Source organism: Platichthys flesus, chromosome 3 (assembly GCF_949316205.1).
Source record: "Platichthys flesus chromosome 3, fPlaFle2.1, whole genome shotgun sequence".
Classification (NCBI taxonomy): domain Eukaryota; kingdom Metazoa; phylum Chordata; class Actinopteri; order Pleuronectiformes; family Pleuronectidae; genus Platichthys; species Platichthys flesus.
The window spans coordinates 20,235,106-20,252,725 of record NC_084947.1 but is presented as its reverse complement, the minus strand read 5'-3'; the positions used below and the strand labels follow the sequence as shown (position 1 = coordinate 20,252,725).

Below are 17,620 nucleotides of genomic sequence, written 5' to 3'. Positions count from 1 at the left end.
ATTTAATATTTTCATGTTATATTATTCATTCTGTCTGCTGTGCCTAATTTTTCATAAAGTGCTAGATAAGCTGTCAAATCCCATTACAGCAAAAATGCAACTGATTGAGTGAACAGAAGCTTATTTCTGAGGATATCCAGGGGATGTGATTACTGATTGATAGATCCGCCGTCATAATAGGACAGTCGATGTGGGATTCAGATTTCTGAGGATTTATTAGAAATTTACACATTTCTGCAAAAACAAATTTCAAAGGAAAAAATGGTCCAGACGACCCAAGAGTTAACATAGTTCTTTTGTCCCTCAGATCTAAGTTAGACTGAAGACTTAATAGAAAAATCCTCCCTTGGATACACTTCTACTGCTGTGTACCGATGCCCAGTGCATGCCAGGAGTAATTTAGCAATAAGGTGACGTAAATTATTTTCCACAAACCCAACTTCCCACAACTCCCCAGATCTGCTTCACCTTCAGTTAGTGACTTCCTGCACTTCCCAAATGCCTTTCGACAACCACCAGAGAGTGAGCGTGAGCTGGTTGTATTGCGCTGTTCGTTTTCGACAGAGATTATAGCAGCATTGATAGCATGTGAGAGGAGCAGAGTCCCACCCCTCACTCACACAACGGCACACGATGATGCTACATTACATTGTGGTCTATTGAGGCAGCCGTCAGAGGAGAAATTGGTTTCTGGGCCTCTTCTATAATCCATTTCACTTTTATGATGGATTGTTGAGTGCCAGTGTAAAATTGTGAGCCAATCTTTCAGTGTCTGACACAAAAAACGAGATGTTCACCTCAGAAGTTATAGCCAACAGGAAATTTTGCAGTAGATGAGACATTACGTTTTGAAACAGAAAAATCTGAACAATGTATATTCTTTAGCAGCGAACATTAAAGGTGCTTGATGAAATGGTTCCTGTGAGGGCAGGTATACACTGCAGTTTTAGGCTGTCCCAGATGAAATATGACCAATGTGAAATAAATGTGGCGGTATCCATTGTTATGGAGCCACATACATTTAAAGATTGGCCTTACCAGTTTTACAGATGGCCATTTTCACGGTCCTGCAAGAAAAGATAGCCTGAGACAAAATTATAGTAGTGTCAGATATTTTGTGTGACCAACTCACAATATGACTGCTGCTATCCCCTACGTCGATTAATCAACCAATAGGAATGCAGCATGAAATGACAAACTGAATGATGAAAGCCCTTTTCCCTGTAACCATATGAGGGCCATGACCTGGTCTACATTATCATCCTTCCCTCCTTGTTCCTCAGGGAGGAGTTGGAAAAATGTAGTTTGAGTCTGCATGCTAATCTGCAAAAACCACCAAACTGTAACTATAACTCTGATCATCAGTTTCATTTCAGCCATGCCAGGGACGTGTAATACTTGATGACACTGTTGATCAGCTTGACAGTCGAGCACTTCAAATGCACTCATCTATCTGCCAGCACAGACATTCATGGAGTCAAGTGGATGAATCCCAATGACACAAGGATTCCTTGACTTTTCATCTATGCCACCAATTCAAAGTTTTTATCTATCCAGTGACAAAGCTCCATGTGGATAAATCCTAATGTTGCAGAGTAACCACATTGTTTTATCTCTAGAACCAAAACGAGGTGGATATTTGAAGCATTAGATTGAAAACAGCTATAATAAGGTGTTCTGATAACTCTGAGGATCCCCTTGGATAAACACTTTTATCACCACTTTTACTTACACTACTCAAATTCAGTTTATCTAGTTCTTTAGTTTATGAAGAAAGACTTGTAAAACTAGTTCCCATGACGAAAAGATATACCTGTGTATAATGCTAAATGTTAGCATTCAAACAAGCTAAATTAGATGGGGAACATGATTGATACCTTCCCCATGTTAGCTTTTTCATTGACAGCACACCAGCATTAAGTCAGAGCATGGCTGTAGACTTTCCTGCTCATCACTTGTTTTCAGTGACGCAGCCAGATGATGATGTGCATCATTTGCTCTCACCATCAGAATGTGAGATTTTCCCTTTCAGAAAGGATTTCCAACAAAAGAATTCCTGCAATTAACGCAAAATTGGTTTTTGCTGGATTCTTTATTTCATGAACAAAATGGCCTTGAACACAATGGAGCGGGACGTTTATTATCACATTAAATATTCATCAGGGTTTGTGTGTGGCTGCAGGAGGGGATGGCCGCTGGAGATTGTGTGATGGCAAAGGATGAATTAGTTTGATTTATCTCATGCTCATATTAATTTATACCTAAATTAGTTAGGGTAAAAATAGGATGGATAAATTACCTTTCATAATATCATACGTTTTTTATTTGTACATTAAATTATACAGTGTATCCTAAGATGTACTGACTCTCCTGGTTGGCTGACAGATAAGTTAATTTCATCTTGGCTTAAGGTGATTGTTTGATATCAAATGCATATCGGAGTTAATGATGTTGTCAATCAATGCTGACCTCAATTTAAAACGGGGTTTGGAGGTCGGCAAAGCCATGACTTTCATTTATTTTTACTCTCAGCAGACAAATGTTTTGTGATCTACCTTCAATCATCGCTCGACTGGCTTTAGGCTCCTGCAAGATTCTATAATGATCAGTCAGAGACACAACAAACAAACAGCAGTTCATCGTACATGTTCTGTTAATAAGTACATCTAACCCAGAGTGAAATTCAATACTGTCTGTGTCGGAGTGTGGAGGAAGAACACTCATATTTCTGCCTGCTCCAGAATAAGCTATTAGTAGGCCAAGATATATGCTACGAGTACATGTTAATATGAACAATAAAATTGTGAAAACATCAATTGGATGAAAGAGGAGATGCTTTGATTCATTATTATGAAACAAAAGAATTGTCATATTCATTTTTAAAAAGCCGTTTTAGATTACCGAGTATTATTTCACAGATCTTGTGTTGCCTCTTCTCGCTGCTGAGTTCGTTATATTTATTCCACCTCCTCACCAGAGCAGACATCACACCTCCAAAAGGAACATCTGTCAAAAGTCTGAATCAGACATATTGTAGAGTATGTTTATCTGGAGGAGATATGGCCCCATGCACACAACAGCCTGAGAGCTGCTTAACACCAAAGGTAGGTCTGAGGTCTTATTATAAACATTTGTGTTAATGAATCCCACTGCCACGTTTTAACACAGCATGAAAACACAGCCTGAAGGGGGGTTTATTCTATATAAATTCAGCTGTATGAAAAGGTCTGGGCGCCCCTCAGCAAATTTCACATTTTGTTGATTTGTGAAGTGGAGTAAATACAACATCTGCGGCAATAAAACATTAAAAATGTGCTTTTCTGGAAGAGACTCTTCATGCTGTTAACAGCATCGCCCGTCTGATTGTTAAGCTTTCAGGAGGCAGTCAAAATTATGCATGCATGCTTTTTTGTTGATTCTAGTTTAGCTCTGAACATCCGTCAGCCTTATCTACTGATTCGGAAATGAAGCGGATGACAGATTATTTCAACCCATTTATCTTTAAATTGGTTCAGACAGATCCGTTCCTATATGTTAAGGTGAACACTCTCTATGACTCTAAATCAATCAGAACAGTTGCCCTCAGTTGTTAACAAATGCTAAGCATGTACATCCCAACCCACTTCCCACTTTTAGACATTAGTGTGATGCTACAACCACCTTATGTGGATGTGAAAAAAGCTTATGAGATGGTGTTTGACCCTCTGGAAGTATGTGACCATAACCTGGTGATTATCCACAACACTTCCATTAATCAGGTATTTTCCTGTAAGTGTCTTGGTCTCTTTATTCATTACTTATTCACCTGGCAAGCCCGGGTTGACAGCTTATGCACCAGGCAACAGCGGTTGCAAAATTTAAGAATACTCTGAGTTTGTGGGATTGACCAGAAAAAGGTGTCTGTCCATCAGGCATTTTTGGAAAGCCTAATCAGGTATGGGATACAGGTATGGCATGGTAACTTCTCAGCAACGTTAGTATGCATGCTTGTCTTGTTCAGACCCCCATGAAGAACACCAGCCCCTTCAATCTGTGTAAAAGCACTGAAAAGAGCACAGAGAATACTGGAATATCCATTAAATGTCTTTCACTCTGTGGATACCCAAGTGGAGACTCAATCATTTTAAAGTAATTCGTACCTCCTCTTATTAATTTTAAACATTAATGTCATAGTTTGAACCGTAGAGGCAATATTGTCCTAAGAGACATGGTGTTAGAATGGAGAGATTCTGCAATATTTTGTATTAAAGTTTTGCAATATTGTTTTCACTAACGGCACTTAATTGGAGATGCATATGGAATGTGGTTGACTGATCACAGTTGTTTTATAGAATTACAGAAGACAATCCAGAATCATATTATCTCTTATCCCATTGCATTGCTAAACGTATCGTCTTCGTACATATCGCACACTGGGGATTTTTATCATATGGTATTGTACATATTGAATTGTACAGATTTGTATTGCATCTTATTGCATAATACCGTATCACATTGGAAATGCATGGCATTTTATTGTATTCTAAATCTATGACCTATCACTTTTGTATTGATTGAAATAAGAGAAAACTGCTTAAAAGTGCCCGCTAGGCCTTTATTGTAACTGTTGGACAGAACCATTCTGCTCTAAGGTTAAGTAACTGGCTGCTCGATGTAGCAACACATGTACCATACACATGAAAGAAATATCACAGGAAAGAGACTGAATACATGTATTTCCCCCAGGTGTCTAACTGTACCTTTAAACGTTAAAATATGAACCATAACCCTGAGACTGTTGCTGTCAAGAGCATTTTTATTTGACTTGTCTGCCATATAAATATAGATATAAATATATATTAAACAAAACAGGAACAAAATCCATAATTATATGCATATCCCCAGTGCAACAAAGCACCTCTAATCAGTCTGATGTGCTTGATCATACACAGGAATCTGTTACAGGGATTAAGTATGTAAGTATTATCACTTAAAAATGGAAAGGGATACAGGACACAAAAAAATGATGTTGTGTAGGAGTCATTTCAGACTCTTAAATTGGGTTTCTCCCTGCATTTATGTTGCAGGAGAGTTTGAATCAAGTTGACCAAAGCCCATTTTTCACAAAATCCTCAGGCATGATAAAAGCTAAGTAGACTACTTCTGTGGGCCCATGGATCATTGCCATCCAGTCTTGCAGTTACAGTCATTTTCAATTCCACCAAAGAAGAGGAGAGCCAAGACAATTTTGAATTAATGGCAAAAGATATAGCTTTCCTACAGAATACCTAAAAACAAAGATTGATGAGTCTTTTTTTTTGCAGCGCTGTCATTAAAGTTGTGTTGAAGTTACACCAGTGTGTCCCACAGCCCATGGTGTATTGAAAAAGGACACACCATTCTCAGACACTCTCAGACACTCATGCGGTTACCCTTTACTTGGCAAGTGAATGACAAACACTGAAAGCTGTCAAACTCCCTTCAAATGATGGAAGTCTGCCTTCTGTGCATTTACGCATGATGAAGTGCAAGCTGCCATCTTGGCAAGTAGAGGCAGCGTATTTTGATTACTCATCGCTCTCATTCCTGACATTATGAAGAAAGCCTTCATTTTCTAGCACCTAAAAATTAAAACAAATGTTTGTTGAATCAAATGTACCCACAGCTGCAGGAGTTGTCCGGGCAAACATTCCCATATGTCTTTAGAGGCCATTACTTTTTAATATAGCCAGGAAGGGGACACTGGGTGTAAATCAGGAAAATGAAAACTAATGAATGCATGATTAAGGCTGCTGTTGGCAGCATTATTTTATTTATTTTAAAAACTGCTTGTCAGTGTTGACAGCCTTTCAGCTTTGACAATTAGTGCACTTAAAAACTGACATTATTAGTGGAGTCTCTCTGTCTTCTGTGGTGTCAGTTGGTTAGATGCACCAGTAGGGGCCAAACTTCCTTTCTCCTCACTTCATCCGCGCTCTCACAGCTCATTTTAATTATCTGTGAGCGGATCTCTGCACCTTGTTAATACTTGAATATTCTGCCCGAGCACTTGAAATGCCTTTGGCTAAGATCTTTGGGATTTTCACCTTAATATTTTCGGAACTAATTTCGCAGGGGATGATCTGTGGGTGGATGACAACTGCCGCAGCTGCTCTGTGAGCGCAGGGGTGGATGGCGTACAAGGCAGAAATTGGGCTCTTTTTAAAATGATGTGCCACGGGAAGACAGTGAAAACCACACAGTTCAAAGTGTTCATCAAAATTTCACATTCGGCGAGTTCAGTTTGCATCATCCAAGTCAACCTGCTGAGCGGTGCTGGGGGGACTTCTATAGAAACAAATTAACTCCAAGTTTGTAGGTCTGGGCATGTGCAGATGATAACGGGCTTAAATTACAAAGCTCTTTCTCCTAATTGAAAATGCAGCTTATAGCGTAAGTGCTGGTATCTGGGATAGCAAAAATAATGTGCAGGGGGCTCGCCGAGTTTAGGAATTTACAATATGCCTCTGACTGTGGGGTTTGAACCACGGAGCAGCTTTTTTCATACACTCCATCGCTCTCACTTTCATCATTCTCGACTCTCTCTTCTGCGTGCCATTCAATAAAACCTAAAACTCCTCTGATATATCAGAAGAGATTGTGCTGTACTGTCCTTTATTGTGATGCAAATAACCCTTGGCACTATCAATGCACATCATGGAGTTCTCCTCTCCTGCAACCTCTGCTGTATCAGATCAAATAATGTCAAACCCTACCAGGTTGAAAGTATAAATGCAGCACTCTAAACCTAAACATGCATAAAAACCTGATAGGGATTTTACTCTATATTCTTACTTTGCATTGCGGCATTTGGAACACAATATATGTAACAAACACTGGAAAAAACAAAAAAAATCCCATTACATTTTTAACAACTCAGGCGGCTCCCTTGAGCTGTAGAGGGCAAGGAATAACAAAGCAGAGGAAGTCTCGGCTCCTTACCTCTGATGGGCTATTAGTTATTCCAGCTAGTGGAAGCCCCATTAGGTCTGCCATTTAATGCTCCCACGCCACATTCTCTTATGAAAGTTACAAGATTGATAAGCTGGCCATCTCACCTCAAGCTTGTTTGAGAAATGTGCTGCCACAGATAATCTGACAAAGAGCTGATTTAGCTACCTGTGTACCTCGCGGCATGTGACATTACTGAAAACAATGGGACATATTTGTGCAAGACTCTCCAGTGACTTCAGGGGGAAGGACACAACAAGAATGTAAGTGGTGCTTCAGCTCGGCCCCCCCCGACGTAGAACATATTCTAAAATGATTTATAGTGTCCACGTGGAATATAGGAAATGAGCTGTATGGCAGTGCAAGATAAAACTTTGTCTCTGAGCTGCGCTGACAGATACAATGGAGAAGAAAGATGTCTCCGGCTCTCCACAGCGTGTCTGGTTAGCCTGACAAAAGGTGCAGCTACGATTCCAGTGACACTACATCTTTCCCAATGCAACGTGACTTGTTAATCATACTTAACCATACTGCCAAATGGGGGAAAAAAGCAGCCGGACAATGGTAGACAGATGCATGGAATTATAGAATTTTTTTAAAAGGAAAGAGTACACAGGCAATAAAAAAAAAGCCTTATTAAGCATGAGCAAATTGATTAGTCTTTCTGTCAAGGCTTTGTGTCTCAATCCCTCCTGACGTACAGTGGCTCAGAGTCACTCACGTGGAGTCTGGTGTTAGAGTGAGAATTTCAATTTAAAGTTTCACTTGCGTAACTGAATAGTTTCTTTCTCTTATAGTTTCCAAACAAAAGTAGTTTGTAGCTGCAGTAGCACAGAAAATCCAGATGGAAATCGAGCCCAAATGCATAATTTATCTTGTATTTGGCTTCAGGCCTTCAGAGCATTCTCAAGCCCGCGGTGACTGTTTGAACTTTGTAAATGAAAATAATCCCTAAAAGTATATGATTGCTGGAGGCAGAAAAAGCAGAATGTGGTATACGATCGGCTGGTGCAATTGTAAATATTAATATATTTAACACAGTACAAAACAAACATCAAAACTCACATGACTTGTGCGTTTGCTCTTACAGCTGCTTTAGCAAACACACAGGATAGAAGAGGACCACCAGCACGGTGACTTGATCCAATACATTTTGATCATTCTGTTCAGGACAGCAGGCCATTTGTGAATACATATCAGGCTGGCTGATAATACATAGATTCATCAATGAGCTCTTGTTGTGTCTGGAATGAAAAATGAATCTACTTTGTGTATAATGCATCTTACTGTATGTAAGTTATGCAGGGAGAGGAGCTGCCACTGCAGTTTCGGCTAATGGGATTCCTATTTTGCCATAAAACTGCATGATTCAGAACAACAGCTGTGTAATCACATGGAACTGAACAAACCCAGCAAATTTTGAAGCAAGTCACCATGCACTGACCTGTACCTCCAAATCCCCCAAAACAGACAAGTGCAGACGAGGTAAAGTGAAAAAAATTACTTTTCTCCACAGATCGTTGGGAAATTTACCTCTCATGCCTCGCAGTGGAAATGGATTTTTGGAGGGCAACGGTCATACCTCGCATTCCCTGGAGCCTGAGATGGTGTATGTGTAAGGTCCTGTCCCATTAACCAGCACATCCATAGTCTCTGAGTGTGAAGGTTTGTAGTCCACATAGTACTCTTGCAGGGGGGAATTAAGGGAGCGCTCAGTCTCCCGAGCCTTTTTCTGGCGCTTTTTAACCGTTGAGCGCTGCTGAAGCTGCTTGATACTGCTGGGATAGCGCTTCCATGACACATAGATCACCAGCAGAATAATAGCCACAGATAAGAGGAGAGCCACGCTACCAGCTATGATCTTGTGGAAGGACACAAACTCAGTGTCTGGCAGGGGGATAGTGGGGGAGACCTCGGACGAAGCTGGGGAGGCTGTCCTGTTCCAGGTCAGCGTCTTGTCCAGCACAGACAGCGTAGAAAGAGGCAGCAACTCAGCTGGAAACGAAGAAGTGAGGGGCGATGTTGTCGACGGGAAGGGACTCGGTGTCGCTGTACAGATTTTATAGGACTCCACCACATCAGTCACTTTCTCCCCTTGTGCCTCCTTAGGGGCGGCACAAATCAGAGTGGTCTCCTTGTTACCCTTAAAGGCCTTGAGCCAGGCCACCAGGGGACAGATGTTAGGGTTACAGTACCACAAATTACCAGCCAGACTGATGGTAGTGAGGGAGATCCAAGTCTCCGCCGTCTGCTGAGACACATTGGTGAGTTTGTTGGAGTCCAGATTAAGTGTCTGAAGATTAGGGAGGCATTGAAATGTACTTGGCTCCAGTTCTTGGAGATCATTTCCAGAAAGATCCAGCTTTTGCAAGGAAGTCCACATCCATGGCAGGCCCTGGGTTAGCAGCTTGATACGGTTCCATTGTAAATAGAGCGCCCTCAGGTTAGTCAGGCGAGGGAAATGAGCAAAGTTTATCTTGGAGAACTGGTTGTGCTCCAGATGAAGCTCGATGAGTTTAAGGAGCCCTGCAAAGGCATTACGTGTGAGGCTCCGTAGCCTGTTGTAGCCGATATCAAGAAACTCCAGGTTGCGACAGTCAAGGAAAACTCGCATTGGGACAGTTTTTAAGGAATTTGACCTCAAGTGTAAACTCAGCAGCTTCCGTAGACCCACGAATTGCTTGGGTTGGAGAACCTGCAGTTTATTGTAGGAAAGGTCCAGATTACGTAAATTGGGAACGTCATGAAATGTATTGTTTTCTAGCTGTGTAATCTTATTCGAGCTCAGAATCAGTTCTTTGAGCCTGCGTATCCCATGGAAAGCCTGGCCGTCCACAGCACTGATGTAGTTATGGTCAAGGTAGAGCCAAACCAGTTGACTCAGTCCTGCAAACTGGTGAGCTCTGAGGTCCATGAGGCTGTTGTAGCGCAGGGACAGACCCTGTGTGCCTACAGACACATTGCTTGGCACGCCATGGAAGGCATTGGATTCGCAGTATATTATTTTCCCATCACACCTACAGCTCTGGGGGCAGGGACGCTCACGGATGGCGCTTGGAGCAGCGAGCAGCCAGGTGGGCACCACTACTGTGAATACAAGCCATCTGTAAACCATGGGAAGTCCTGCAGACACAGAAAAGTGGCACAATTGAAAGCATAAATGTGGAGCAAAGACTAGAATAAGGGAGAATTGGATGAGATCAAATTGAAATAAGGATCAAAATAGTATCACTGTGATCTGAAGCACTTGGTAGCAGAGGGGGGTGTTTGCAGCCTGCGTTCATGGAAATCCCACACACATACACACACTTACATCCATTATTACACAGTCATGTTCCTGGGAGACAGGGAAAAGGTGATTGATAACCTCATGCATCAGGAATAATCAGTCAAACAGTTTCTGAGCAGGAAGCTTCCTTCAGATCCCACAGCCTGCAGTCATCATTCACAAACCGCAGGGGAGCACAAAATTAGCTTTAAGTGAATAATAATTGGCAAACGACTGAGGACTTAGCGCAGAAACGAAGGGGAACTGTCCACATACCCATATTTGCGCGGTGTCGGCTCCTCCTCATGCTCGGGGCTCTCTGTTGAATTTGTTCCGCGTCCACATGTTAGATGCACTCGGCTTGTGTTGGTCCGGATGGGTCCGGACACGCACCCTTGGAGAGCTTGTACGCACTTTGCGCCGCAGCCAGGTCCGCTTTGCGCACAGCCGCGCAACTGTCGGATGAGATGAGAGCAGCTCCAGAAGGTGAGCATCCACCTCAGCCTGTAGTTTCCCACGTTACCGCACAACAGCCCGAGCTTCAGGCATATTTGTGACAGCCACATGAACAAAAAGCTCTTGGATGGTTGCACTCAAGCTCTGTGTCCTCCCGAGAATGACAGTGTTCAGCGCGTGTTTTTTGAGAGGCGGAGGAAAGAAAAGAACCCATTTTAAACACCCGTGTCGCCAATTGTTGAATCTAGGTTTAGTGGCAGCTAAAAAAAAAAGAGGCTGGAAACCGACCAAGTGAAGAATTTTGAAAGGGATTAAACTGTGGTCCAAAGCCGACAAGTTGGATGTTTCCCAAATTCAGATGTGGATAGTGGGAGGAGAAGGCGCAGTCTGCTGTGGATTAGACCCGTTGACCGTGGCATCAAGAATAAATCAGTTGTATAGCAACAGGAACGATGTCGGTGGAGGATCAGACTGAGCTTGCTGCTGCTCGTTTCAGGACTTGAGATGCCCTCTCCTGGTCAACCAGTGCCTCTCCGCAGCCCACACTAAAGTAGACTTCATTGTCCCCAGGTACAGAGCCTGCATATCAATTCAGGCACAGGGATGGGACGTGGCTTTGCACCGCATTTACATATGTGTGAAGATACACTGCCAGCCATTGGCTCTCATTAAGCCTGTGTTCACATTCATGTCCCGCTCTTTGCAGGATTAGGATCCTCAAAATTAAAATTGAATAGAGATCTGAGACATGTTAGTGACTTTTATTGACTCCTTTTTAATAGAGGCAGGCATGACTGTGTCCAAAACTAACCAAAAACCTAAAAGTGAATGATCTATAGATTAATTACACTGTTGGAATATTCAGAGTTGTCACTATTTACCTGCTGTTTTATATATACGACTGCAGACTCCATCCAAATTGAGTGGAAACACCTTGGTACACATTTTCTTAAATCACTGAAGTAAATACACTGTCCATATAGTAAAATGTCTTAATATTGTAACATTGCATGTGTATGTCACTGTATCAGCATAATATGCCCCCCCCCCCCCCACACACACACACACATACCAATCCCCACCCAACTAAATCCAATTTATCCTCTTGAAAAATTGCAAACAGTGAAAATGTTGGACTTTACTTTGAAAAATCTCCAAATATATCCCGTAAAAATTGTTGATATTCATGTATGTAGGTAGTCAGGGAGGTCCTGAACACAGGCATATCAGTCTCTCTCTGAACTTATTGAGCAAAGTGTTTTTTCAGTACTCTGAATTATCCTGAAATGTTCTATTCCATAGTGAAAATGTTGGATTTTACTCTGAAAAATTGTAAACAGTGATAATGGTGGACTTTACTTTGAAAAATCTCCAACTATATCCAGTAAAAATCGTTGATATTCATGTATGTAGGTAGTCAGGGAGGTCCTATACACAAGCGTATTAGTCTCTCAACTATCACACAGTTTGAAAATGAACCAGAAACAGTAGAAATGGATTTCAGATACTTTTCACATGTGGGTATTGTATCCCTTTTATGTGGTTTTAAATGTTATACTTCAATTCATGCAGAACTGGGTAGGAGAGGTTCTTCTTGTCTACTCATTGTTGCATGTTGACACTGATATGCACCGTGTGTAAACAAAGGGTGCACTCAAGGCCTCATAATGGGACTTTGAGTCAGGGTCAAAATCATCACTTCTAATGGGTCCCCCTGCTTCTGTACTTAATGAGAAGTGTAATTACTGGTAATGGATGTTAATGAACATTTGAGTTCAAATTGCAAATAATTTGTGACAAAGAAATCGGTGGAAACAAAAATAAAACTGATGAATTCAGCACATTAATGCCAGGCACTGATTTAATTTTCATTGTTAGATCAATCAGCTAACGGGAGTTGAAGGACAGGGCAGGGACTTGGTCTCCCTATCTCTCTCTCACACACACACAAACACACACACACACACCAAGGTGACTGGAAGAGTGACAAATGCTATTACCAAGTAAACTGTACGCAGCTTTGAATGTAGCATAACCTTCAGTGTGCATCGTTTATTCTATCAAACGGGCTGAAGATATTACCAAACCAATCCTGGCGAAAAGCAACTGACATTGATTATTTCACCAATTTCATTCACTTTGGGTATAGATTTAAGTGTGTAAGGTACACACGAGTAAACTAAAGGAGAAACAACTTTAAAAATAGAAATTCAAAGCATCAGACTTTAATAACACTAAAACATCTTCACAAAACACAGAGGCATGTGTAATGCAACAGACATTAATGTCTCAGTCTAATATTACTGGCACTAAACTAAGAAAGATACATTTTGCCAGTTCACTGTTTGGACTGTTGCATTAATCATTTATTACATAAAAATGCACATATCTGTTGAACTACATTATATTATAATTTGTCAGAGCAAGAGAACTCTCATTTGTTGGATCCCCTTGGTCTCTTTTTTTATCATCCACACGCCAAACATGTCATTTTAATAAGCATATTGTTAAATCTTTATATAGAAAGGAATAGCCACAGATTCATATAGGGGGGGATGGGAACTTCTTTTATCCTATTGTAATACAAGGTTTCAAATCCCTGCACGTTGCTGTTGTGCTCTCATCCCATGCTGAGTTCCTGTAAATTCCCTGTGGTCTGCGCATCACTTCTTATTTATGTTGTTACAAGACCCACTTTCTGATTTCATTCAGCTTTTGGGGTGTTTGTTGTAATGACTTGTGCCAGCAATGCAGAGCTGCAATGGATCAATAATTGAGTTCCACAGTATATTTAAAGTCATCGCTCTTCGATGGAAAGCATGCCAACTTGTTTTAACTGCACCGACTTGAATATTCTTTTCTTACAGCTATAATTTGACGGCTTGTTAAAACCTTCTTCAAATAGAGAAATGACCTATGTTTAGATTCCATGACGTGCTGACTCATTAGATGATCGTCCCCCACCAGGTTCGTCACGCTCGTGTCCTGAAAAGCAGAGAGAGACAGACCGTAAACAACAAAGGTATAGTACCTCTACGAGCACTCACCTCACTTTGCAAATAAGACAGTCACCAAATTGCTTCCTATGAAACTTTAATGACTGTCTGTGACTGACTGGGTCCTGAATAATAGAGCAAAGGAAGGACCTGCTTTTTTGCAGTATAATGAATCTCACTGAAACAGGGAGCAGGGACGTCTAACTACTAAAACAATTAGGACAAAGAGAGACTTTAAACAGTGCTGAAGCAGCTTGCATTTACTCTGACCCTGACTTTTAAACTTTAATTACTCTGCAAATTACACAGACATAGCAACCCAGCAGCAGGTAGATATTTCGGAGACAGAGGACTGGTCCCAGAACATCTGGCTTTTTATCCTGTATATGACTCTAAGGAGAAAAGAAAATGCTACATATACTTTTATTTGTCTTTTGAGGTACAAGGGGCTGTATAGGTTTAGCTTTGATCTGAAATCTGCGTCTCTGCTCAGGAAGCTGAACTGAAGTCAGAGCACTGAAGAGACTCTTGAAATCTTGATGATTCATATTCTGTTTTATTCTGGGAACCTTTTTTCTTAGGATGTATTAAATGCATATTTTCTCTTTAGAAATATTCCATATCCTGAAACACAGAGGTGATAGAAGAACACACCGAACATTAATGATTGATAGCTGAATGAACAAACCATTAAAACACTTAGCTTTCAGAGGTTGAACCAGAACTCTTCAGTTTTTTCTGCAGGAAGATTTTACAGAATTTTCAAGACAGGCAGTCTTCACATGTCTGTCTGCCTTTTCAGATATTGGTCTCATGCATAAAAAATAAACACTTCTGCAGGGAGTTCTATGAGGATCAGTCGGTAATGCATTATAGAAATTATGGTAATGGGTTGCTACACTTAAATCAGAGTCAAACAACCTGGCCCATGAGCGATTGCGATAAGAAATCACGTCATGTTCTTGTTATAATTTTCAGTACAGTAACAAATGCAACTATAAAATAAAACGTTTATGTTTCAATCCCTTTCTTTTGTTGTCTTTTTGGTGTGCAAAAGATTACGCAAAAATTACTGAATTACAGAGTTCCACTTTTCTTGCTGAAATGATGGTACATTGGCCAAGAAAGAACCCACAATACTGGAGTGGATCAAGGATTGTTTTTTGTTTTACTTACTTTAACATTCACCAATTTCCCCCTGAATAATTGATGGATCTCCAGGATAAACATCGGCCTTGGTGGAGGTATGCACTCGCAGGTATACACACTGCATACAGTGTGCCATTCTAGTTTATTTTGTGTTTACTTTCTGTTACACTCTAGCTTTTTATTGGTGACTGGATTCAAAAAGCTGGCTGGCTGCTCCTATGCTGTTTGCCTTTTATGTGAAAATAAAAAATGCAATTAACCCCCGAGATTTAGCAAATGAGAGATATGTATTTGCATGAGCGACACACATTCACCCACCACACACACACTGGCAGTCTGACAGTGGGTACCATGGGTACTCTGGCCAATTCAATGTACCTTGTCTTATAGAAGCACAACATAAAAATTCCAAAGGTTAAAGTCATTACATAATATACACATAAGAAGGAAAAGTTCTTGGTGGATTACTGCAATGTCATCCCCCCCATCTCAAGGCAAAGGCCACTGACTTTTATTGAGCGATAAACTTCCAGAGAAGATATTTCAAATATATGTAAAGGTAGTCTTGAAATTATAGGGATTGATTATAATCAAAATTATTTTTGATGTTTGATTACAACATTGGTTCTGAGACTACTGCACTTCTTGGATTGGCAGTCATGGATTGTAAAAGGTCAAACGTCAGTAAAAGAGGGTTGGGTGGATGAATCAATCCAATTGCCCCTCTCTCCACCAATCTGTGTGTATATTACATTGGCAGTATTGACAAGTACTGCAGATACAGTACCGTGTGGTGCACAACTCACTAGCTAACCAGTTATACATAAGGATTCAGAATGCAACCCTTTATAACCTCCTTCAGCATTGTCATCTCGATTAACATAATGTAGTTAAGGTGGACTCACAATGATCTCACGTTATGGGATGTGATATTTCAATGGCAGTTAGAAGACTGTGGCTATCTGAGGTTGATTACGTTGTCACTGCTAATTGTCCCTCTCAAGATGAGGCTGGTGCACACGCACACACAGTCGCCGTCTATGCAGGATCCAGCTGATAAAATGATTGTGATCATTGTCAGTGCAGCACATCCCCCTCCACAGAGTGCAGGTTTCAGTTTCTGCTGCTCTGCCTAAATGTTGTGAAGCAGCCTCCCCTGATGGCGTGATTGTTGAGCAGCACTTCAGGTGCACATTTCTCCAATATAAGATGCCTCCCAAGACACATGTGAGACGGCGCAGCCTTTGAAGAGCAGAGTTTGTTGGACAATCAATGACACAAATGTGCTACTATATAAGTCTGAGCGGTATTATCTCAACAGAACGTCTCATTTTCATAGCTATCGCATTAACCCCTGCTGTGGTGCCCATGGAGTGGATTTTATAAGTACATGTAATCTTAGAGCAATCCACAGGCATCAGATGATTCATGTTTGACCAGGATTATTAAATGTTGATATGACTTCATCAGTGACCTGGATGCGGATTTCTGTCTTGTCGTTGCTGGAGTCATGATCAGTGTCAGCAGCTCTGAGAGCAGGTCATTCCTCTGTGTGTGCACAAGGGGTTGCTGTTAGCACACAGTACAACTCAGTCTCCCCAGTGCACCGCTGTCAAGTGTGCTGTTTTTCACACATCGTGTTCCCAAAGTGAATTAGGTTTTACCTTCTTCTCCTGCTTCAACATGCTCCCTCCATCCTCCATCTGTCCACTGCCCACTTCACAGGGGCCATTCATTTGAAAACCAGTAATCCCTCTGTTGCCTCCTCCTCAGCAGCATCTCCAGATACAGATGTGTTAACTGTTTATCTGCATAAACATCCAATCCATTGCTTGCCCCAGAGTGTGTAGATGATGCCTCGCAGCCTCGCACTTAAGCTGTTGCCATAATTATCATTTAAAGAAGCTGCCGAGGCAGGAAGCAAAACTCCTGATTACCCAGCTTCCTGCTGGTTTTTGAATGAATGATTGAAAGTATTAGCAAATAAATGGTGGTTTTGGATAATGTCACCTCCACATCTCGTTTAAGGAAATATCCATCATATGTAGACGATGTGTTATTCCATTGTGTTACCATCGTTATACTGTGCCACCACCGGTCAGCCTCATGTCAGCAAGCTTGGATTATACACAGATAAAACTGAAATATGAAAAACCTAATCGAATTTTACGCACTGCACATCACACATCAAATTTTATATCAATATGAACAATTTAAAAATTTGTATACCCATACTGAGTAGGGTGAATATAACACTTTATATTACTTTTGCCTACATGTCATTTATAGATGTGATGCCCATATAACACGGCATCAAACAAATGGAATTAAATAAAACTGATGATACATTGAGTTAATAAATGAAGCAATAGCTGTGTGTGTTTGTGTGTTTGTGTGTGCGTGTGTGTGTGTGTGTGTCAGAGAGAGAGAGAGAGTTTCGGATGGCTCGAGAAAAGAGTATGAGGCAGAGAGATGGGAGGGGGGATACATAGAGGAAGAGAGTTAGAGAGAGAGGGAGAGGGATACAGACTGTGTGGAGTGGAGGATTGCGCATCAGTGTATTGGCGCTCAGTCGGTTAGTGCGCACACAGCAGGCTCAACCATAGCGGCGACTCCAAAGTGTAAACGCGTCCTATTTCTGAGCGTCACAGAGAGAGAGAGAGAGAGACAGAGACAGAGACAGAGAGCGAGAGAAAGAGAGAGAGAGAGGGGGGGGGTGTTGGAGAGAGAGAGAGCGAGCAGGGTGCTTTGGACTGATGCGGTGAAAAACTTGCCTTTTTTC

At 41.3% G+C, this 17,620-nt stretch overlaps 1 protein-coding gene across 1 annotated transcript in view; it reads right to left on the bottom strand.

The window, feature by feature from the left end:
• LOC133949947 (leucine-rich repeat transmembrane neuronal protein 4) overlaps positions 1-10,544 on the bottom strand; it is a 44,205-nt gene extending 33,661 nt beyond the window's left edge. The window contains exons 1-2 of the mRNA XM_062384067.1: positions 10,514-10,544; positions 8,552-10,092 (exon numbers count right to left, since the gene is read on the bottom strand). Coding sequence (XP_062240051.1) covers positions 8,552-10,092; positions 10,514-10,544 — 1,572 coding nt within the window. The remainder of the gene's footprint in view (positions 1-8,551; positions 10,093-10,513) is intronic.
• Positions 10,545-17,620: the final 7,076 nt, after the last annotated feature.